Here is a 25,179-nt window from a genome sequence, read left to right as displayed (position 1 = left end):
TAGAATTTTATTCAATATCCAATCGATGAATTTCTGGCTGAAGCTATGTTTTAAAGTTAAAATTAAATAAGGAACCCAAGAACCTTAAATAAAAAATTTTTTGTATGAAAAAAATTTTTGACTTTAAAAGGATTCGAACCCACAACCTTTCAGCAGTCAAGGACTTTATCCGTAACTCCTAGACCACTTAGCTACTTGTCATGTTGAAAAATCAGTTGTAGGAAGGATATACAAGCTTGTATCACTCTAAACTTTGAAAATTTTATTGCTACAGTGAGCTATTTTGTATGTTTCATATTCAATAAATATGCTAAATGATAAAGGGAAAGGATTTTTATTCAATTAACAGAATAGGTTAACCCTTTCACACTTTTTGATATTCTTCATATTCTTCAATACCCATGCCTCACAAGCAATAACTTCACTTCTCTTGGTTCAGGGTGGAAGGGAATACTCAAAATCATTCCTCTTGAAAATGTGGCCCTTAATTTTAATAAATGTAGGTATTAATGAATAATTATTTGATAACTTGCATAAGAATTTCAATGAATCTTGGGAAATAATTTTGAATAATATTCTATGGCATTTGCATTTGCATACCTAGGAGTATGCCTACTTCCCTACTTAGGCACTATTTCAAAATAAAAATCTCATCAGGTGTGATGATTAATTTATATTTTTGGAAACATATTTTGACTAAGATGGATTAGGTACCAATTTTTCAGTAAAAATACAAATTCTGTTCATTTTCTCTAAATTGAGCTCTTTTTTGATTATTAATTTTTTTTTCATTAAAAAATAGGTAGCTATTTGATTGTATGAAATAGTTCACTCATAACTCATTAAGTAGGTATAAAAAAAATGTAAAAAAAATCATGAATCATCATATTAATTTAGTTTGTTATATGAAAATTTATATTCACGAAATTTTTAGTAGATATTACCTACCTATTGGCTATCACAAAAATTAAAACTCAATGCTCATGTCTTTTTAAAATAACTAATAGGCTACTAAATGCCTATAAGAAGATGTGTTACCTGCTTTGCACTGTTGTGTGAATAAATTGTCTCTCTCTTTTCCCTTCATCATAATACTTGAAGTGAACAATAGATCAAAACTGGTTCAGGGAACAGGGGTACGCGGTTTTTAGAATATGCTGACAAATCCGCCCTGTGGTTTTCCTGAATCTGTGGCTTATACGCTACTCCTTTAGCTTATACGCCATACTGCGGATAGCGTTTTTAATAATCAGCTGGCGGATTCGCTAGCGGATAGCGAATCCGCCTGTGGAAAGTTGAGAACACTCCGCTATCCGCTAGTGGATCCGCTGGCTGATAGCGGATTTCTTTGCCAATTGGGTATACTCCCAAAAATTTTAGACATTCCACTTTAATAATAGGCAGTGCCAAATTTAAATTTTGTGTGCTGTGACCAAAATATAGGTATTAGGTTTGTTTTCTCAACATTTAATTTCATTTTATTTATTCTGAACCGCGCTACCAAATCATCCACAACCTACTGTACTGAGACACCCATATTCATAGGGATCAATGCTGTAGTGTCATCTGCAAATAGGATCAAGTTACTCCTTACATTTTTTTGGAAGGTCATTGACATAATAAATAAAGATCAGAGGTCCTAATATGTATTGACCTCTGTGGAACTCCTTGCTCCACTGGGTATTGTTCAGAGAAATGGTATTCTCCATTTATATCTTCTGTCTTATCAATTTAAATTGGAGAGTGCTATTTCAAAAATTTCTCCTTTGTTAAGAGTAATATTTTGCAGTTGTTGAAAAAGGACCTACCTAAATGTAATCAATTTTGATGTAAAACTATTTAATTATGAATATGCAAACAGGGTCCCTCAGGTCTATTGTGCATGAATGCTGGATGTTTTTTCAATTTCATCCGCATCCGAGGAAAATTTTATTGATGGATCTCCAGTTTTTCCGATTGAATTTCTTGGCATATGAAATAGAGCAGGCCAGTGTGAAGGATGTTAGTTCTTCTGACAAGTTTTCAAAAAAACTTCAACAGTGTAGTGATACTTACAGTGTTTATTTTTAAATAATTAATAATATAAATTGCGCAAATTCAAGTTATCTATTCTGATAAGTGCACGTCTGATTGCATAAAACATATGATCAGAACTGAGCACATTCTTTTGGGTAGATGAATTTATGTATTCAGGAATGCGCGGATATGTTCAACCTATAATCAGATTAGCTCCTGATCTGACTAGACTTTATCTCTCCCCCCTTCCGGTAACTATGTACGTACCTCCCTATTACTTTCTACTAATTTATGAGAATATCTATACCTACTTATACATTAGTTACAATAATCTTGAACTCCTCTTAAAGGACAGTACCTTCGCCAGAAACCGATCTGCGTGGAATTCCAGCTATATCTTTTTTCAAATCATTCAATATGGATTCATCTTGTAAAAATTTAAACACAGAGTTAGCATACCATTTGTACCAGAATGGAAACGGAATCTTGTGCACGTCTATCCCATCCCATTTATGTAGAAAATTTTGTAACTGGATCTTCAAATTTGCGATTTTTTCACTCGGCATTTTCAAGATTTTGTCAAGAAATAGCGCCGTAGGTTCGGGATCGGAGAAAATATCGGCAGAAAATAATTCTGATAACTCGGACGATGAAGAAATGTCAATCGGTAAAGAATTAAAACCGTCCATATTCCTAGCGCGACGAATTTTGATTCCTCGTAGGAATGAATCTACCTCTGACGAATTCACAAGATGTATCAAGCATTTCAGAATCGATGAAAGCAAGGTAGCATATGGAATATAGCACGCAGGAAGTTGTTTTCTTTTCAAAGCGTTTTCCGCTTCATATTTGATGGGTATAATTTCCTTTCTCCACCGACTTATTCTCATTATTTTATTGACTAGATAAGGGAAAATATCAGCTTGAGAGAATGCATCGAACGATAGAACACTCGGCAATGTCATCATGGTTGCTGTTTGCTGCAACGGATCACAGGGAGCCTCAATACTGGGACCACCACTTGAGAAAACAGAGTTTGTTGAATTTTCAACTGCAAGACCCAGATTCGAGTTGCTAGGTACTGTTTCACCAGAAGTTTGGGATTTGTAAATTCCATTGTAAGATTGATTAAACAATTGGGGACATTGCTTCGGGGAATGTGATCTCATAATCTGAAATAGTTTAAGGAAATTCATCAATAATTCTGATCACAAAAAATCATTGTTCTCTGCTGCTGGCTTTTTTCTTTCACATCTCATTTTCAACACCTTTTCAAAATTCTTTTCAAACACGATAGGCGTACCTACCTATTTCTTGATAATTTTACCTAAAACATTCTAGGTATGTGACCAGTCATCATGCACCCTTGTTTTGGAAAAACGACATAAGAATACGCCTCGCAGTTCATAAACATAAACACTAAAGAATGGTACTAACCTGTTGTAGTTTGCCCACATCGTGTTTCAAGCCATCGAGAGCGGATTCATATGTAAAAAGTATTTTCAAGTCGTAACAGTACGAAATGTACGGCCACCATACTTGACCAGTATACTTGCTTGATTCTGTAACCTTCATTGCAAAATTCTTCAAACGCGTCCCCAAGTTTGAAATCTCTTTTTTTGGAATATGCAATAGTTTAGTGACAAGGTGTAGAGGTGTGTCGGGGTCAGAGAAGATATCAGGTGAAAATAATCCCGTATCAGACAGCTGGGCTGGCGATGATATATCAGATGGTATAGAAAAGCTTTCCTCTGTTTTTGAAGCACGTGTAGCTTGAATTTTTCGGATATCATTTTTAACACTGGTAAGCGCTATCTGACAGTTAAGAATCGACTTCAGAACTTCAACGTATGCGGCGTAGCTCTCAGGAAAGGTATTCGAATTCATAACAAATTTCACATCGGTCTTTGTCTTCGTAATATCTCGAGGAGATAAGTTATTTGTTTTTCGAATCCAATACTGTAAGGGATCTTCAACTGATAACACATCAGGCGATAAAAGGTCCAATGAAATGGGTGAAATTTTAGACTGTAATATCAAAAGACGAGATTTTATTTTATCTTTCATTAACGATGCTGTGGCATGACAGTCTAAAGATGTATTGTTTTCAACGTCATTCTCAATTTGAGATGTGGTCGGCTCCAACGCCAGGCATAGTGATTGCACTGTTATAATGAGAATCACAGTGAACTGAAATGATTACGGATGAGGTTAGTATACATTTTTAGCACTAATTTGCCCACAATTGGATGTTTTTGTGATGGTATTTCTAGGTTAAGAAAGACATATTTTTATACGCTTACGTTTGTCATCCTGATTCTGGTGAAAAATTTAAATGTTGTACATGCTGCGTCAAACACAATGTTTGTGGCTTTTCCCTTTTTCACTCGACGACACCGACTTTTCAATAAGGAATTTATCGGCGATGACTGGGTATTTTCCTTTTTTTTATCGTTCATAGTGACACACTTTGACAGATGTTAAATATGTACATAATTGACGTGTGCAAATTATGTTTTGTTTCATATTTATTGTTCTGCCTGTATGCATACTTTTTTTATGAATTTGATGATTGGTTGATATTGAAAGCGCGTGCCGAAATTTATGAGTGTGTTGTTTTGCAATTGAGCAGTCATGTAAGTATTAAAATGAGCTTTAGAGCTTTGTTGTAGAAGAAAAAGTTCACTTTGAATTTGAACACGTCGTTGAAAAAGTAGAAAAAATCCACTTTCACTCGATGAAATAAACTCATTGCAAAAAAATGAAAATTCGAAAAAATTCAATTTTCAATTTCAAACATCAAAAAAAATTATAATTTGTTAAAAGGTAATATGTAATTATTAAGTGTGGTGGTAATTATCGAAATATATACCTATGGGGGGAGGATAGAAATATTCCCTAGAGAGTGAGCATTTCTCTTTAATCAGCTAGCTCAGAGTACACTTAGTAACACGAATCAACTTATGACATTATCACATAATAAGATGTCCACCTTTACGTGAATAAAGACAGATATGAGACGATTTGTTTAAATAATATATTTATACACATATCCCTGCAATGTAAGCCAAACTTAGTATATATAAAGACTGGGTACTTAGAAAGGTTTGCAGACTAGGGGTCTTAGTTCTAGTCATACATCACACGGTGATGAGGGAATTATGAGTCGAAGACGAGTCCTGACTGTCACTAAGTAATTAAACTTAACATCCCTTATGAATTAGTCGATATATCTGAGGATATACTCGACGTTGTACTCATAAAGGATGAGCAAAGGAGGCACAAGTACCTCAAAACACTGTACACTTCACCCTACTCCTGCAGGCTCTCCTAATACTAAGGCCTATTTAGGGGACACGTTAGAAGCTCCATATTCAACTAGAGACACTTACCCATGTCCGGAATCCAGGATAAATGCCCTGTGGTACCTCATGAACGCAACGTCATAACGGGATCACGAGTTAATATACAATTAATTTAACCATCTTTGAGTGGGTACTACTAAGTAACCGAAGTGTGGCTTGCCAGCCATAAGTACAATGTTTACCGAGTGACAGAGATGTAGCTGGCTCGAGATACTACATCCAAGTGATTTTACAGCAAAGACGATCCATGGTCGTACTATCGATCATCAGAAGTTACCACGTTTCCCCTCTTTTGGAACTAGTTTTCCTTCCCCTCCGGTGAACGAGTACAGTAGGGACTACCTCAGGTGAAGAGGGTTACCTGCATCACCCAAGGCAGTCAAGGCATAACTCCTCCTTACAAATTTATTCAGTTGTCTCATTTTGACCTCTTTCTGACGTAGGTATTTCATGAAAAAGTTGATATAAATTACACTCATATAGCAAAAAAATTAAAATTCGTTTATTTTTTCAATTCACTCAGTTTTTGGATTTTTTTGTGATGAGTTCATTTCATCGAGTGAAAGGATTTTTTCCAACTTTTTCAACGGCTACGTAAAAAGAGGGATTACATGGGTCAAGTGAGTCGGAACAATATGAGAACTATACGTTTTGAAACATTTCGAGCTAATTTTTCGTATGAAAAAAAGAGACAACGCTGATTTATACCTATGATATCACCAAAAAGTCTTTCAAACCCTCTAACTATTGGAAAAAGTTCAATTTAGGTAGGTGTCGCGGTTATCGAGTCACCCACTGCTGAAATATATGTAGATGATATTTCAAGTTCACTGATAACTTTGAGATCCCCTAGCAGTCTTTAAAACAGGGCTAGAGGGCTGCGATTTGCGCCATCGGTCATCCCTTCAAAAGGTCTTTCCACAGGAAAAATTTCAAAAAAATCACCGACTTCCACTCCCTTACTTACCACATCTTGGTTGAATTGTCGTGGAATGACCCTTATGAAATATGCATGTGGATAATTCTCAAAAAAGGTGAAATTCGTGTACATGGCAAATTTCTCAAAGGTCTTAGCATGAACTTATTTTTTTTTGGTTCATGGAAGGATCACCCCCCACACATTTCACATTTGGTATTGAGATTTTTAGCTCCTATAAGCAAAATTTGACTTTTTCCCTTTCCCCACAGCTCGCCTACACCCGTACCAAAAAAATAAGTCCAGATTCGAACTCTGTGGGCTCAAAAACATATATTACACATAGATGAGGTCGAATCCCAAATATCACCGTTTTAGGGGGGTCAGGGCCCACAGTGGGGGATTGAATTGAGGCCAACACTAGAAAAAGGATCTGGGACACCTATACAAATGATTCCCACTTGAAATTTTCCAAAAAAAAGATTTGTGTTTTTCAAAATTATGCACATCAAAATTGACCATTTTTTTGAGAATTACCCAGGTACATAATATGTATATACCTATATATTTTTAGCAGAATGAACCTATGTTAATCTCTCTCTCAATTCAACTATATAATGCATCAACAACTAAGTACCTACATAAAGATTTTGAGCTACTCTGGAGCCTATGATGATTTTTTGATTTTCTCCGGAAATTTCAAAATACTCCGGCAAGACCAAAAATGAACTTTAGCTCGTATAACTTTAGCCACGCACTCTCGATCGTTTTAACTGATGCAGAAAAATTTTCAGAGTGCCAGCTGAAAAGTTAATTTCTGACCAATTTGTAAATTATATTTTTAAAAAAAAATGAAAATAACAAGTTTTTTTTTTTTTTAAAAAAAGCATTACAACGAATGAGTTTTGTTTTTTGACAAGATAGGTACCTATCGTCTGGTATGTTTACATTATCAGAACAGTCCACAACAATGCTAACTTCTTTTCATTTGAGCCTATAATATGGATAATGATTTTTTCACGTTTTCTAAAATTCACAAATCGACCAAAAAATCCATTAATGAAGTGGTGTCACTGGAATTTTGCGATAATCATCTTAAACGGCCGTGAGGTTGATCAACAAGCATCGACCAAATTTACATGAGTTGAAGTTCATTTTTGACCCATCCAGAGTGATTGAATTCTCTGGAGAATGTTGGTTTAAAGAATAGACCATAACTTGTCGTTGTTGATGTGTGCGAGTTGAATTAAAGTAATTATTCACATTTTGGTTTACATGGCTGAAAAAATTATATTTCATGAGTACGTTCAAAATTCACCTAAAAACAGATTTCTAGGGACTCGCTCCTGTTCCAATCCTGCTCTCCCTCTTCTCCCAAACAAATGCAAAAAAACAACCGAAAACTACGAATGTATTTACACTAATTTTAAAAAAAGTCACCTTTGATTTTGAATTTATAAAATTTTCAAAACTCCAAAAATGAATTTAAGTAACCGAACTTATATGGTTACGAAGATTTTTGAACATGCTCTTTTGATCTAGATTGTTTTTTTTTTTTTTTTTTTTTTTTTTTTTTTTTATTGGAGAGTGCTAGGTATCTATTTCAAAAATTTTCCCTTGTTAAGAGTAAGATTTTCAAGTTTTGAATAGAGAGATCTACTTGAATGTAATCAATTGAGCCTCGAAGTACACTGAAAGCTTGGTAATTCCCAAAAAAAGTTTAAATTTCAGTACTAAGATTTTTCAAAAATGAAAACCTTTTTTGGAATTTTTTTCAAAAGGGACTTGATTCTAGGCATACCCAGGATCCCTAAAATGACTTTAGGCCCAAGTCATCCTCAATAGGGGCGGGGGTATAGGGGCTTTAAAAAAATTAGTGTCACATGTTGAAAAAAAAGGCTGTTCACTACTTTTGGGTAGGTATAGGTATAACTGGAGCAGTTATTTGTGGCTTTAGCTCACAAAGAGGTCATCAAGTAGGTATCAGGTACATTTTAATGGGAGTATTCAAACGTGATAAGGTAGGTACTATCCTTCGCCGTGGACAAAAAATCACTGTAGCCACGATGAAATACCAAACTGTACTATCCACGACGTAAGAAAAAAAGAACTAAAATTTGTTTTATTGATAAAAAAACCAATAATTTTTCAATTTTCAAAGTTGTGGTCATCAAATACTTACCATTTGAAGATTTTCTTTCTTTTCGAGAAAAAAAATGTCTCTTTTAAACGTGAGAATGATAAGCCACGGCGATGGATCTGAAAAATGGTAATCTGTACAAATTTCCGAGATTACCATTCAGAGAATGGTTGACTATATTTCCTTGATGGTTGTGAAATGGGCACAGCACTGCTATCACCGAAACAATACAGTGTAGACATTTCACCGCAAAAAAAGTCGAATAGGAGAGCCAGGGAAAAATTAACAAAAATTGGCCACGGTGATGGAGCAAAAACTGGTTACATCTTTTTATGGCCTCGGTTTCAGGGTATAAGTCTCATTCTAAAAATTTGTATTGGTCCTATCATTTACTCTGGATATCACGCAATAATATGTATCCTTTTTTTTTTCTTTCAGAAACACTGGCATTGTAATCAACTTTTGAAGATGAAGTTGACAAATTGAAAGTGGTTACAAGCCACGACGACGGAATTTTTGGGGTGGGGGGACTTGACCCATAGTGGAGGGTGGGGGGTTGGGGGGCGTGAAACTATATGCACGTGATGCCCGAGTTGGTATCTACACATTGCCACCGAAAAAAATTTCATTTGTAAATAGTATTCAAGTAAACCATCTGTTATATGATTTTTAAACTTTTTTTAAGAATTACCCCCCCCCCCTGCAGAATAATCCAAATATGTATATTGAGGTATAAATTAAGAATATGAAAACGGGGTCTCTCAGGCCTATTGTGCATAAACATGACCTCGGGTGAGAAAATAATACTCTGAAAATTTCAGCCCACTAGGTGAAGAAAAGTCGTGCCGGTGGGCCCCCCCAATTTTCCCATACATGAAAAAATTGAAGTATCATGCAAAATTTTTAAAATTGTGAACTTTCTAGTTCTAGCACCTCAGTTAAGTCCCTACTTACATAAAATCAACCTGTATACAAGACTAACCAGTGGATTAGAGGGGAGAGCTCATATTTATGCCTACACACTAGTGAAAAAATATTTAATGACGCCCTAAATTGTTTTCGGGTTTCACGAGAAAAACTTCTTCAATCACGTTAGTAAAAATGAGTCGTGCTAGGGAGCACGCCTCTCCCCCTTCCCCATCTCAAAATATAAAATAAATCAGAAAAATTGACATTTTTACTTTTTTTCACATCATAATCCTAGGATTTGGTCCATTTTCATTAGAAATTCTGTTAAATATTTTATGATCTGTGTACATGATGAAAAGGTGGAACTTGTCTATTGTCCGTCCAACATAACTTGAGCTGAATTGTGTCATTTGCATAAGCCAAGTTACAACAAATTTTTCAAATTTTTCCAAATTTTTTTGGTTCTCAAAATTGTTTAGAAAGTAAAAATGATTGGCTATGTATTTTTTGCATGTTTATTTATGGCTGATTAGATGAAAAAAGCTTCTTCAATTTTGGAGGTCTCATAAGAGTGGACCACCATCATTTGGAAGACAAAAGGGTCCTTTTCTTGATAAAGTGGTTATCTAAAAGTCGTCGTCGTCGTGGTTCCTTGTCCTTTACAGGACATTGGAAATCGCATTTTTGTGGTACCCTAACAGGGTGAGGTACTCAGCTAAGAAATTAAACATTATCAAAAAATTTGTGTAGATATGAATTTTTCATTTTTTTGTTGATTTTTTTTTCAACTTTGAGGGGCTCTAAAGGTAGCCAACATGATTTGGGAGACCGGGGGGGGGGGGAGGTTTTTCATGAAAAAGTGCTTATTCAGAAAGATTCTGCACATGAATAAACAATTTTCAAAAAATCTCTACAGACATAAAATAACATTTTTTTTATTTTTCCCAAATTTGAGGGGCTCCATGCAAGGGAGCCAAAATTATTTGGGGGTCCAACAATGGTTTTTTCTTGAAAAGGGGGTTATGTAGAACAATTGTAATGTGGAAATGAGATATTTTCATCAAATTTTCCATAACTTTGATTTATTATCATTTTTGTGATTTTTTCAACTTTGAGGGGCTCCTTACTAGGGAGCCTATATGGTTTGAAGGGCCGGGGAAATTTTTTTCTTAAAAAGGGGATTACTTAGAAACATTCTGGTGCAGAAACAGAACATTTTCATAAATAGAACTTTTTTTTTGATTTTTTTGATTTTTTTGATTTTTTCCCCACTTAGGGGACTACCGGCACCACTTTTTTTACAGATATGGGAAAAATAAAAAAATAGGGTTAATTTCTCACCTGAGGTCATGTTTTTGGGGGGTGGGAGCTACAAAATTCCAACTTTTCAAAATAAGGAGCACCCTAGACGTACATACTTTATTACTTTCTAATTTATAATATTTAACACTTATTTATAACACTAATTGCGAACTCCTTATTTGCGAATCAATTTCTTAAATTATAGGTAGTGCTTTTGCCAGAAACCGATCTGCGTTGAATTTCAGCTATATCTTTTTTCAAATCATTCAATAAGGATTCATCTTGTAAAAATGTAAACACAGATTTAGCATACCAGCAGTACCAGTACGGGAACGGAGTCTTCTGCGTGTCTATCTTTTTCCACTTTTGTAGAAAATTTTGTAACTGGATCTTCAAATTTACGATTTTTTCGCTCGGCATTTTCAAGATTTTGTCAAGAAACAGCGCCGGAGGTTCGGGGTCGGAGAAAATATCGACAGAAAATATTTCCGATAACTCGGACGATGAAGAAATGTCAATCGGTAAGGAATTAAAACCGTCCACATTCGCAGCGCGACGCATTTTGATTCCTCCTATGAATGTATCTACCCCTAACGAATTCACAAGATGTTTCAAGCATCTCAGAATCGACGACAGTAAGGTAGCATACGGGATATAGCATGCAGGAAGTTGTTTTCCTCCCAAAGCTTTATCTGCTTCATATTTGATGGATTGAATTTGCTTTCTCCATGAACTTATTCCCAATATTTTATTGACAAGATAAGGGAAAATATCAGCTTGAGAGAATACCTCAAACGATAGAATATTTGGCAATGTCCTCAAGTCTTCTGTTTGCGGCAAGGTTTCACATGCAGATTCAATACTGGAACTACCACTAGAGAGAACAGCATTTGGTGAATTTCCTACTACTGGACCCAGATTTGAGTTGTTAGGTTCTGTTTCACCAGAAGCTTGGGATTTGTAAATTCCATTGTGAGATTGATCAAACAATTGGGGACATTGCTTCGGAGAATGTGATCTCATAATCTGAAATAGTTTGAAGAAATTTATCAATAATTCTGATCAATTCTATCATTTTTCCCTGCTGTTGGATTTTTTTTCACATGTTATTTTCAACCCCTTCATGCGCCCTTCTTCTGGAACAACATCATAAAACCATGCCTCGTAGTTCATTAACAATAAAGAATTACTGACCTGTTGCAGTTTGTCCACATCATTTTTCAGGCCATTGAGAGCGGGTTCGAATGCGAAAAATATAACCAAGGCAAAACAGTACCGAATGTAGGGCCTCCATACTTGACCAGTTGACTTGTTCGATTGTGTCACCTTGTTTTCAAAATTCCTTAAACGCGTTCTCAAGTTTGAAATGTCTTTTTTTGGAATATGCAATAGTCTATTGACAAGGCGTAGAGGTGTGTCAGGGTCGGAGAAGATATCAGGAGAAAATAATCCCGTGTCAGACAGCTCAGGAGGCGATGATATATCAGATGGTATAGAAAAGCTTTCCTCTGTTTTTGAAGCACGTATAGCTTGAATTTCTCGGATGTAGTCTTTAACATTAGTAAGCCATAACTGACAGTTGAGAATCGACTTCAGAACTTCAACGTATGCGATGTAGCTCTCAGGAAATGTATTCGAATCCATAACAAACGTTATGCCAATGTTTGTCTTTGCAATTTCAGCAGGAGATAGGTTTCTTGTTTTACGAATCCAATACTCTAAGGGATCTTGTACTGATAATACATCAGGCGATAAAAGGTCCAATGAAATGGGTGAAACTTTGGACTGTAATTTCAAAAAATAAGATTTTATTTCATCTTTCATCAGCGAAGTTGTGGCATGACGGTCGGAAGATGTATTGTGGGCAACGTCATAGTCAATCTGAGATGTGGTAGGTTCCAACGCCAGGCATAGTGATTGCACTGTTATAATGAGAATCACCGTGAACTGAAATGATTGTAGATGATGTGAGTAAGTTTTTGGCACATATTTTCCCACGAGTAGGTATTTGTGATAGTGTTTCTAGATTAAAAAAAAAAAAAAAAACACTTTTATAAGCTTACGTTTGTCCTCCTGATTCTGGTGAAAAATTTAAATGTTGTATACGCTGCATCAAACGTCATGTTTGTGGCTTTTCCCTTTTTCTCGCAATGAAAGTGACTTTTCAATAAAAAATTTATCGGTGATGCCTCGTATCGTTCTCCGTGACACTGACAGATATGAAATATCCAAATTACTTGTTTTTTTTCATCATCTCGCTCTGTCTGCAATTCTGCATGCACATTTTTCTTTTATGAATTTGTAGAATGGTTTAATTGAAAGCACGTGCCGAAATTTATGGGGATGTTGTTTTGCAATTGAGCAGCCATCTATTTAAATGAACTTTGTTGTTGAAGAAAAAGATCACTTTGAATTTGAACACATCGTTGAAAAAGTTCACGGTGAAATAAACTCATCGCAAAAAAATCAGAATTAAAAAAAAATTCAATTTCAAATTCCAAGCATGTTCGGTGGAAAATAATAGGATCTGATTAGATCTGAATGAATGCGGACATTTGATGGTCCTATAATTTGACTTGATCAGATCTGACTGGATATGTTTTGTCAGATTAAAATTTTGATTGGGTTTGATCTCTTCAAACCATACCCAGGGGCGAATGGTTCGAATTTCTTAAGGTGTAAAAATTAATTTGCACGACTAGAAATTTAGTTCTATTTTATCCACATTGGAGTATATTTCTGGGAGAACATCTCAAGTCTTTTATTAGGTAGGAATGAATTTATCAGAAAAAAATCAAAAAATTCAAAATATTTATGGACATGTCCATAAAGAAGTTTATGAAATGGGCGCAAATAGTTGTATTCTGTCTAAAACTAAACCTCGTATAGGAATGTTCACCATTTCAAGCTGTTCTAGAGCTTCCATCACTTGGAAATTAGCCACAATGTGGATATATTCGAGTTCGAGAACAACTCTCGATCTTTATTGCTGTCCAAGATTTTTTAAAAGCGTATCCAGATCACCGAAAATAGCAAATTTTGAGAAAAAATGATTTAGACAGCTGAAATTTTGGTTTGGGGGTTTCAGACTGTTCTTTTTACCAGATCTTTACAAAAAATTTGTACCTCTTCAAATCAGAAATGGAGCTTTCAAGTGGTTTCTTTGTGAGAGTTTTTAAAAAATTGAAAAATACTCAACCATTGGAATAAATCAGAGAAAAAATCTCTCAAGGTCTCCTTCCTTGTCAATTTTGCAACATTGTTAATTTATTTTCGTTCTTCTCCATTGCACTAGGTCACTTTTCTCGACTTTTTTTTTGTGTTTGGGTTGAAAATGAGCTTAATCGATAGATTAGACCCTAAAACAAAACACAAAGTGAGTTTTTTAAATTTGAGTTCTTTTTGTGGTCAGGAGAGCTGTCAAAGTTGCAAAATGGCCGTTTTTTGGGAAATATGTTCAGAAATTTTTTTAAAAATAAAATTTTTTCCATTGCATTACTGACCTTGAATTTTGACCAAATTCAGTGAAGATTTCGAGTTGAAAGTCACAGAGAAAAATGTTTAGTTTCAGAGGTAAGAGAGGCGAAACTTTTTTTAAAAAATAGTACCTAGTTTTTTTCTATCAATCTAGGCTATTTCCATCAAAATCCAAGACCACTTTGTTCGAGTTCTCACGAGTGGTTGAAAATTTCCTAATTGCTTACCTATTTTTGAGTTGACACGTGTTTTGAAAGTTTAGTTCTCTGAAATGTTTCCCATTAAGTAATTGGGCATTGGACCAAAACATTGAAAGATATTGTTTCTGAAATTAGGGAAATGATTTGAAACGCAGTGGTGCCAATTTTTTAAAAGTTGCATACGTTTTTGCCTATCTCTCCTGAACTCAAAAATGAGTTTCCAGGAACAAAACTCAAAATAAGGATGAATATTTGCGGGTCATAAATATTGATAAATAAACTAAATAGGTACCTATAATACGTAATAATGAATTTGATCCAATGTTCATTTTAACGTGACACATGACATTATATTTGGTCAAATACATTTAATATGTGCATTACAAATAACCTATGCGCACGTATCTATAGGTACCCACCTCTTCGATATTTATTCACATTTCCGAGTTTATTTAATTGAATCCATCAAATACTGACAGTGCTCATCTCATAAGTTGATTTGCTTTGAATTTCAGCCATATTCCGTTTCAGATTCGGCAGAGCATTTTCTTCAAGTAATAATTGAAACATATTGTAACCATACCAGACATACTGGACGGAAAACGGAACACCTTTCTGGCTTTTCTGCCACCACTTCTGCAGGAAATTTTTCAATTGAATTTTTAAATTTGCGATTTCGTTGCTTGATATGTGTAAAAATTTATGAAAAAGACGCATTGGGCGTTCGGGATCGGAAAAAATATCCAAAGAAAATAGTTCAGATAGTTCAACTGATGAAGAAACCTCTCGTAGTAATGAATCAAAGCCATCCTCATTTGTGGAACGTTGATCATTAACTGCTTTTATGCAGCTACTTGCATTGGCTAAGTGTATCCAACACCGCAGGACCGACGATAATAAATTAGCGTATGGGATGTAGTATTCTGCAAGAGTTTTGTCTGTCAAAGCCCTATCAACGACAGATTTGATGAAGGGAGTAAGCCTTCTCGGTATTTTCATCACCTTGGCAATAATATAATTAAAGGGATCGGTTTGCGCGAGTATGTCACATGATAGAATATCTGATAATTCTTCATAAATGCGAGATTTTGGCAGAGGCTCGCAGTTTAGGTTGATTTCTGTTTTTTGCGCTTCAACAGGAGTTGTATTTTTGTCTGTGAGACTAAGTTGGGTATGGTTTGACTCTGGATTGGATTCATCATTCGGATGAGTGTCAGAATCAATTGTTGACTCGACGAAATGGAGGATTTCTCTGAATGTGCTCTCGTGAAAAGTACAATTGTAATCTGAAACAGTTTTTCAAAAAATTGTCAGTCATGATCTACATATCTCAGTAGCGAGTTTCTAGTTCGGTTTTTAGTTGCATCATTAGGTATACTAGGTAGATTGTAGTATGTATATTGTGTTATTGAAGATTTAGCCATTAGTAATCATTTTCATATTTTTGAAATTTATGCACAACTTTTCAGCCTAATCTTCGAATCAATTTTCAAAGAAAAAATGAACAAATCGTCCATCGTACTCGTATTAACAACCATAGAATAAGTTACTTACTCCCACTAAAGAGATCGTAGCTTTGAAAGACAATTTGGATCGAATTGTCATCATTTTTGCTTTCTACTGTCCACAGTCACTTCTAGAAATGAGATGAACTTGTTTCTCTCTACGATGCTTTCATGCGTTTAGGCTTTGATGCGTTTGCGGCATGAGAAAAATAGTAAACAGAAATATTAATCATTCGGTTTCATTTCATGTGTGTGCATTTTGACAGATAGGTTCTCAGCAGTCGATTCCAATGTAGGTATCTACTTACTCGTATGTATTTGAAAAGAAGGTACACATACATTTCATAAGTACCTACGTCTTATACTTATTTTAAAAATTTACCGAATTTGGGGGGGGGGCTCATTGTGTAGGTACAGATAAAACATTTTTCCAATGTCTTCATCCAGTTTACCAATTGTTTAAAATGAACTCCACTTCTGATGAACAAAAAATAAGCTAAACAAAACTCTCCAGCTTATTCGAACGGATCCTCAATTCCTCATATTTGAACACCATAGGTTATTGAAGTCATTAATGCAAACATTTTCTTACTATCTGTGAATTGAACGTCCACTTCGAGTACTATGGGTTATGGGCATGATTTGAATGATTCGAACATTTCTTTAATAATTTTAATGATTTCTTTCAAAAATAGTAAATTTCGAATTTTGTGAAGCACATGTCTCCTTCAATTCACAAGATGGGCCACCAGTCATATCAACGTTTTTTTGTTTGTCTCTTCGATTCTAAAATCAACTCGTCGTTGAATTTTGAATTTTCAAATTTTCATCATCAATCATCATTGAACTTTGACCCGGTGAGCTGTTCAGCCAGTCTGAGAAAATGTAGAAGAATTGCTCGTCGATGTATCATCATGTTTTTTCTTCGGTCTTCCTCTGCTCCTCCTGCCAATTGGCGTGTACTCTTTGAATTTTCGAGGGGACCGTTCATCAAGCATTCTGTCAATGTGTTTTTGCAATTTCTTTCTGTAATCTTTCACTCGTCTAATGATTGGCTCTGCTCCTAGCTCCTTCAGGATGTCTTTGTTCCTTTTCATATCTCATCTAGTATATCCTGCTGTGGCTCGCATGAATCTCATTTCCACTGCAGTTACTCTGCTTTTTATATCCTTTCTCATTGTCCATGTTTCACTCCCATACAGCAGCATTGGTCTTGCCAGCATATTGTAGATTCTTTTTCGAGTTTCTGCTCTGACTTTTCTTGGAGGTATGGCTCGGTTTATCGCTCCGCTTACTCTCAGGAATTTACTGATCTTAATTTGTGCAACAACTTCTCCTTCATATGACAGCTCACATCCGAGATATTTAAAGCTTTTAACTTGTTCCACTGGCAGTCCATTTACAACGATTTTACTGCGTATTGGCTCTTTCCCCTCGAAGGCCATCACCTTTGTTTTTGACGACGAGATTCTCATCCTGTACTTATCAGCTACTTTCTGAAGGTTGTACATCGTTCTCTGCAAGTCATCTTCGTTGTCAGCAAAGACCACCTGATCATCAGCAAACAGCAGGGTATTGACATAGGTGTCGTTGATGTCTAGTCCTTTTGGTTGGTTTTTCAGCCATTATTAAATCATGTCATCAAAGTACATAGATGTTGAACAGACTACATGACATTGGGCATCTCTGTCTTACTCCTCTTCCTATCCTCTTTGCTTCCGACATGTTTCCAGATCTTACTCTTATTACATTATCCGTGTATATTTCTTCAATTAGGCGCACTACATATTTGTTGATTCACTTTGATTTTCCTCAGGATTTCAGACAACCTCTTCCTTTGTACTTGATCATAGGCCTTCTCTAGTTCAACAAAGCACATGTGTGTCTCTAGGTTATATTCTCTTCTCTTCTCCATCAGCAGTTTTGTTGCGTATACCCCATCTATGCATGAATATTGCATGATCTTCCCTTTTGAAATCCGTTTTGGCATTCCAATATTATTGGCTCCACACAGCTCTTGATTCTTCTTGCTAGCATCTTTGCAAGTATTTTGTAAGCAGCATTTAGTAGAATAATTCCACAGTTATTTCCTGGGTCATTTTGGTCTCATTTTTTGACAATGGGTAATACAATTGCAGTGTGGAAGTCTTCTGGTATGGTCACACCTGATAGTATTTTATTGTAGAAAGCTAGCAGTCTCTTCTTAATGGTTATTGTGGTGTTCTTGAATAAGTCTGTTGGTACTTTATCACTGCCTAGGGCTTTTCCATTTCTGGAGCTTTTCAAGACTCCATCTAGCTCTTCCTAAGAGAATGGCTCTTACTAAAGTGAAATCCAAAAATGAATGTAAGCACCTGAAATTATGGTTACCTACAGAGGTTTTTGTGGGTATTTGGGTTTTGTTGAAATTGGAAAGCGCTACCTACTGCAAAAATGTTCCCTTGTTAAGAGCATTTTTTTGCATTTTATTGAATAAATAGGTAGATACCTACCCAAGTGTATTAATTGAGAATCTTAATCCAAATGTGGAAATTGAGGTTTAATTAAGAATTTGAAAGCAGGGTCTCTCAGATCTCTTGTGCATGAAAGATGGATGATTTTTAAATTTCATCCATTTCGGAGGAAAATTTTAATGCTGGATCTCTAGTTTCAACTATTGCATTTCTTTGCATATCAAGTCGAGCAGGTCAGTGTGAAGGATGTTACCTAATACTTAAATAGATACCTATCTAGTCTATTTAGTTTTCATAAAAACTCCAACAGTGAAATGATTCATTGTTTATTTTGAAATAATTAATACAAGTTACTAAAATTAGGTAGGTATGACAATTATGAGTTGGTGGTTGGTATATCCAGGAGAAAATTATTTTGTCGGATCAGGTCTGGACAGAATAAATTGAACCCCGAGAACGTTCGGATCCGACCTACAGATCTGATCAGATTTAAGTCAGCATTTCTGATTAGGTCTCATCAATACTGATCACATTCCTTTGAGTAGATAGGATTTTATCTATTCAGATAAACGCACGTCTGATAAATCATGCATGAACAATTGTGATCAGGTTAAATTGAAAAGTAGTTAATACATATATCTGATTACATCTACTTAATAAGAACTGCAGATCACATTCTTTTGGGTACCAAGATATGATTTTATCTGGTCAGAAAGGGGAAGATCTGGTCCAACCTAATCAGATGTGCTCAGATGGATGTTTTTATTCTGATTTGATCAGACGTTACCTCTCCTCCTCCTTCGGATAGCTATGTACGTACCTAATACTTTCTACTTTATACTAATACTTATATAGGTATTTATAACAATAATCGTGAACTCCTTATTTGCGAATCTTTTTCTTAAATGATAGTGCCTGTGCCAGAAACTGATCTGCGTTGAATTTCAGCTATATCTTTTTTCAAATCATTCAATGGGGATCCATCTTGTAAAAATGTGAACACAGAGTTAGCATACCAGTGGTACCAATATGGGAACGGAATCTTATGCACGTCTATCCCATCCCACTTTTGTATAAAATTTTGTAACTGGATCTTCAAATTTGTGATTTTTTCACTCGGCATTTCTAAGATTTTGTCAAGAAACAGCGTCGGATGTTCGGGGTCGGAGGAAATCTCGGAAGAAAATACTTCTAATAATTCAGACGATGAAGAAATGTCAAGCGGGAAAGAATTAAAACCGTCCACATTCGCAGCGCGTCGCATTTTAATTCCTCGTATGTATGAATCAACTTTTGACATGTTCGAAAGATATATCAAGCATCTCAGAATCGACGACAGAAAGGTAGCATATGGGATATAGTACGCAGGAAGTTGTTTTCTTTCCAAAGCTCGATCCGCTTCATCTTTGATAGGTTGAATTTGCTTTCTCCATGCACTTATTCGCTTTATTTTATTGACGAGATAATGGAAAACAATCATCAGCTTGGGAGAATACATCAAACGAGAGAATATTCGGCAATGTCTTCAAATCTGCTGTTTGCGGCAAGGGTTCACATGGAGATTCAAGACTGGTGTTATTTGTAGCAGTACAAATAAACTTCCCCTACTGCCTGGAGGCAAGACATCGCTGTTCAGTAGCCACTGAGTGGGGCCCGTGCTCCTGCCCACCACTGCTGTGAGCCTAATCTGGATTCATGCAGGCTCCTTTCAATCCTAGTTTCAGATTGTATGTTTTACACATGTTTATATATATAAAAAAAAGTGGAAATGTATTAGTCTGTTAGGGACCTGTGAATAGTGATTTGCAGTGATTGTGTGAATGGCTTTTTTCAGGGGTGAGAGATCTTAGTAGGTATCTTATGTTCGCCGGGATCACTTGTTTGAAGCTTGCTTCAAGTACACCCCCTCCAAAAAAAAAGTTAAGGTTTATTAGGTGAGCTAGCAGCAGGTAGGAGTAAAATTATCAAGACAAGAAAATATTCTTTAGGGAGTATTTCTCGGATTTACAACATAGAGTGTTTATTCTCATTGTGTACCTCTATAAGAACCCTGACTGTATCTATTATAACAATAGCTGTCCAAATTAATGGAAAATGTTGCTAGGGTCTCCTCTTATATTGTCTGAAATGTTGACATTTTTGAACGCACTGCTGCCAATGTTTTGAGTCATCATTACCCATTAAAAAAAGAAAAAAAAAGAAAAGTTGCATCACTTCTGGCCTATTTTTGAGGAACAAAACTCAAAATGAGGAGGAATATTTGAAGTAACACATGATATTATATTTGGGCAAATACATTCATAGGTACCTACATATGTATAAATAACCTATGCGCACGTATGCGTCCACCCTTCGATATTTATTCGTATTTCAAAGTTTATTCTGAATCCGTCAAACAGTGACAGTGCTCGTCTCAGACGTTGATTTGCTTTGAATTTCGACCATGTTACGTTTCAAATTCTGCAAAGCATTTTCTTCTAGTAATAGTTGGAATACAAAGTACGCATACCAGACATAATGGACAGAAAATGGAACATCTTTCTGGCGTTTCCCCCACCACTTCTGCAAGAAATCCTTCAATTGAATCTGCAAATTTGTGATCCCGTCGTTAGACATGTGTAAAAATTTATGAAAAAGACGCATTGGGGATTCAGGATCGGAGAAAATATCCAAAGACATGACTTCGGATAGTTCAACTGATGAAGAAACCTCTCGTAGTAACGAATCAAAACCATCCTCGTTTGTGGAACGTTGCTTATTAACGTTTCCTATGCAGGTATTTGCATTCACCAAGTGTATCCAACACCGCAGGAACGCTGATAATAAATTAGCGTATGGGATGTAGTATTCTGCAAGAGTTTTGTCTGTCAAAGCCCTATCAACGACAGATTTGATGAAGGGAGTAAGCCTTCTCGGTATTTTCATCACCTTGGCAATAATATAATTAAAGGGATCGGTTTGCGCGAGTATGTCACATGATAGAATATCTGTTAATTCTTCATAAATGCGAGATAATCTATTTCAGTAGCAAGTTTCTACTTCGGCTTGTGATTTTATCATGAGTGTAAGCTAGGTTATTATACTAGGTACTAGGTAGATTATTATATTATGTTATTGAAGATTTAGCCATAACAATTCTCATATTTTCGAAATTTATGCACAACTTTTTAGCCTAATCTCCGAATCAATTTTCAATGAAAAAATGAACAGATCGTCCATCCTATTAACGCAACCATAGAATAAGTTACTTACTCCCACAAAAAAAATCGCAGTTCTGTAAGACAATCTGAATCGCATAATCATCGTTTCAGCTTTCTGTACTGTTCCCAGCCACTTCATGAAATGAGATGAATGTTTTTTTCGACGATACTTTCATACGATTTTTTTTGGGCTTTGATGCATTTGCGGCATAAAAAAATTGTAAACATGAATATCAATCACTTGGTTTCATCAGTATGTGTGTATTTGACAGATGGGTTACCTGATGGTGAATACTGAAGTATAGGTAGATAACTATCATTTAAAAAGAAGGTACCTATAGCTACTGTACTTATATAATTATCTAATAATCCCTTCTAATAAGAGTGAATAGATCGGATCTGACCAGATTTGATGAAATCTGGGTTCTAAGGTGGGGGAGGGGATCGAGTATTGTTGAAAAGAAAAGCTAAGTTTTCGAAAATTATTCATTTAAGAAGTAAAAAAATTTTTGATCGGTCAGAAAATCAGAAATGTCAATTTTTTAAGCTGTGATATTAGCAAAAAAAAGTTGATTAATATTTTACAATCCCATAATGTCTCATTCAGAAAATTTTTTTTTCGATACTTGTAACTTTTAATCTGTTGAGTCCCAACTCTGTTCATTGTAGGAATGAATGACCTCACTGAAGTAATTCCCTCTCCATTCAAAAAAGCTTTATTTGCTGATGACCTCAACATTTCTCTATCTTTTAATACCATAGAACATGGCGAATCTCTACTACAACAAGCCACAGACCAGCTGCTATCATGGTCACAACACAATGGTTTGAAATTTTCTCACTCTAAATCTGCTGCCCTGCATATTTGCAAACGAAATAAATGTGCCCATGAAATAAACATACACTTCAATAATACTCCAATTCCAACCCTTCCCTCTGTTAAATACTTAGGTATCATCTTTGACAATAATCTTTCCTGGTCCTCTCATATAGAAGAAACCAGATCCAAATGCTTCAAAAAAATAAATCTACTCAAGAAACTTTCACACACCTCTTATGGTTCTGATTGTCATACCTTACTCAAAGTATACCACACATTCATTAGCCCAGTTTCAGATTATGGATGTTCTGTCTATACTTATGCCCCTGAATAGTCGCCTCCGCAGGCTAAACACGCCTTCAGAACTACCCCCACTGTAAGCCTTCTTAATGATGCTTCTGAATGTCCACTCAACATACATAGACAGTATATTTCCACATCAACATACTTGAGCATAATATCAAACCCTGACTTCAACTTAAAGTTGGAATATATAATTCCTATACAATACATTCACCATCTGTAAAATTACAATCTTTTCTCCAATAAATTGAAGAAAATATCATTAAAATACACCATTTGTTAGTAAACCCTATCCCACCTTGGCAATCTTTTAACCCTATTATTGACCTATTCTTGATAGAATTTAACAAAAATCACACCAACTCCATCATACTTAATAGACATTTTCTTCTCCTTCTTGACAAGTATGAAGAATTCAGTCATAGCTATATATATATACTGATGGTTCAAAAACTCAACAATTCACTGGATGTGCAATCATTCATGGCGACCCTATGGGCATTTAGTAGTCCGTTTTTTAAAACGCCCGTAAACGGACGACTATGTGGCGGTAAAAAATCGCGGGCTAACGGCCGCAAAATTTTGACGCTAATCTGGCCGCTTTAGCGTCAAAATTTTGCGGCCGTTAGCCCGCGATTTTTTACTGCCAGATAGTCGCCCGTTTACGGGCGTTTACTGTAAACGCGCAGTCTGCCGTTCACTTTCAATGCGTTTGACCATTGAAATTTGAATTTTTTGAGGCGTAATGGGTTTTGTGATAAAGCTCAGTGAATTCGATTTTCATTTCTCAGTGTTTGAAATTAACTGGTGAAGATGAAAATGGACTTCACCTAATTAGCTTTTTTATCAATCACAACACACATTACATCTCAAACAATCTAATTTCACCGTTGTAACACATTGAAAGTGAGACCAAACGATAAGTGGTTTTGGGTGGCCTCCAAAAGTTGCACAATTTTATCTAAAAGGTACCTTATGACCTTATGCAGGTCACCCAAAATCACCAAATATTAAAAACATATAAAAGGAAATAAATTCAATAGCACTACACAGTAACACACACACGCGCGCACGGCAAATTCTCAAGTTCTGCAAATAACTTTCGACCTAGAAACATGAATATTATGCGAAATAATTCTCCAATAATTAAAATGAAAGTTTGAAACGAAAAAAAGGCACAAGCACAACACAGTAACACATTGCAATTTGCATGGGGGTGATTTTACGAGTTACACTAACACTATCTGGTAAAGTTCAAAATTCTTAAAAGAACCATGAGAACACACAAACATTTATGCACTTTAGAATATTTTTAGCAGAAAAAAAATTACGTACATATGAACATACAAACGCACCAGCCACCAAGAAACTAGAAAGCCACTGAAGAAAATAAAACTATCTTGATTGTGAAGAACGAAATGCAAATCTGCTGATCATCAAAATATGCTTTATCAAAATAATGCTTTATCGGTAGATAACTACAGACAACTATACATTCCTGGAAATCACATGATATGTGCCATGCGATTTTATCTTTTCAACGCCTTGAACGGCAGTATGGCCGTAGCAGTGTTTCGTAGAAATTAGGTACTACAGGCGTTTTTATCAGAAACGCCAAACAAATATTCGACATTGCGGCCGACACTTGCAAAGATGGCAGTTTTTTAAAAAACGTCTGTAAGAGCGCAACATTATCAGAGCGCTTCTTCAATAGAACGGCCGTTTTGACGTTTATGTTCATAATGCCGTGTAATTATTGGCGTTTTTGAAAAAAACGGCCTCATCTCCGATATATTTTGCCCGTAGGGGATGTATCTATCCCCATTGCTCTCCCCTCTTTTTGCACTATCCTTATTGCTGAACTACATATATGCAATTAAATCTGAAATTTCATAAATTCCCTTGATTTTTCTTTAAATAATGTCATAATTTTTACTGACTCACTATCTGCTCTTTCATCAATAAAAAACTGTAGGTCAAAGTATTCACATCCTATATCACTTGAGATCATTGAACTCCTTCAACTCTTCCAAAATAGCACACCCATACTATGTTGGATACCTTCACACTCCCAGATTCAAGGAAATGAGCTAGCAGATAAAATAGCTGAACAGGCACACTTCCACCTCCCCCTTGCCAACATACCAATCCCTCTATCTGATTTGAAACTCCATTCCAAAACACTAATGCATGAAGTATTTCAATATTCATGATTTCAGGTCCCAAGTTCAAATGTACTCAAAAGCATCAAAAACACCACATCTTTATGGAAAACTTCTGAGCAGCTTCAACGTAAATCTGAGGTTCTTCTTACCCGACTCAGGACTGGCAACTCCCTTCTCACTCACCAATTCATATTCCTTAAGCAGCCTCCACCATTATGCCCAGAATGCAACAACATCCCCCTAAAGATTGCTCATTTACTAATAGACTGCCCTTCCTACCAGATTGAACGCTCCAGACACCTAAGTCCTAACCAACTCAAGGTCCTCCTTTCTGACAACCCTTCTCACACAGACGAAGTTATTAAATTTTCTAATCTCAACAAAATTAGATAAAAAAATTTGAAATTA

The 25,179-nt window shown here is 35.7% G+C and overlaps 2 protein-coding genes across 2 annotated transcripts; both read right to left on the bottom strand.

Moving 5' to 3' along the window:
* Positions 1 to 2,042: 2,042 nt before the first annotated feature.
* LOC135847770 (uncharacterized) lies at positions 2,043 to 4,471 on the bottom strand. The gene is made up of 3 exons (XM_065367470.1): positions 4,320 to 4,471; positions 3,454 to 4,206; positions 2,043 to 3,188 (listed from the first exon to the last, which is right to left on the bottom strand). Exons 1-3 carry the CDS (start codon positions 4,326 to 4,328, stop codon positions 2,361 to 2,363), a joined length of 1,590 nt encoding a protein of 529 aa, XP_065223542.1. The 5' UTR covers positions 4,329 to 4,471; the 3' UTR covers positions 2,043 to 2,360.
* Positions 4,472 to 10,766: 6,295 nt separating this feature from the next.
* Positions 10,767 to 12,889, bottom strand: LOC135847803 (uncharacterized). Its single transcript, XM_065367523.1, has 3 exons — positions 12,712 to 12,889; positions 11,843 to 12,595; positions 10,767 to 11,674 (listed from the first exon to the last, which is right to left on the bottom strand). The coding sequence occupies exons 1-3, from the start codon at positions 12,769 to 12,771 to the stop codon at positions 10,835 to 10,837; spliced, it is 1,653 nt and encodes a 550-aa protein (XP_065223595.1). The 5' UTR covers positions 12,772 to 12,889; the 3' UTR covers positions 10,767 to 10,834.
* Between the last annotated feature and the right edge of the window lie 12,290 nt (positions 12,890 to 25,179).

The sequence above is a fragment of the Planococcus citri genome, chromosome 5, assembly GCF_950023065.1.
Source record: "Planococcus citri chromosome 5, ihPlaCitr1.1, whole genome shotgun sequence".
Lineage (NCBI taxonomy): Eukaryota > Metazoa > Arthropoda > Insecta > Hemiptera > Pseudococcidae > Planococcus > Planococcus citri.
The sequence above is the reverse complement of the archived record's forward strand: the minus strand, read 5'-3'. Positions and strand labels throughout refer to the sequence as shown.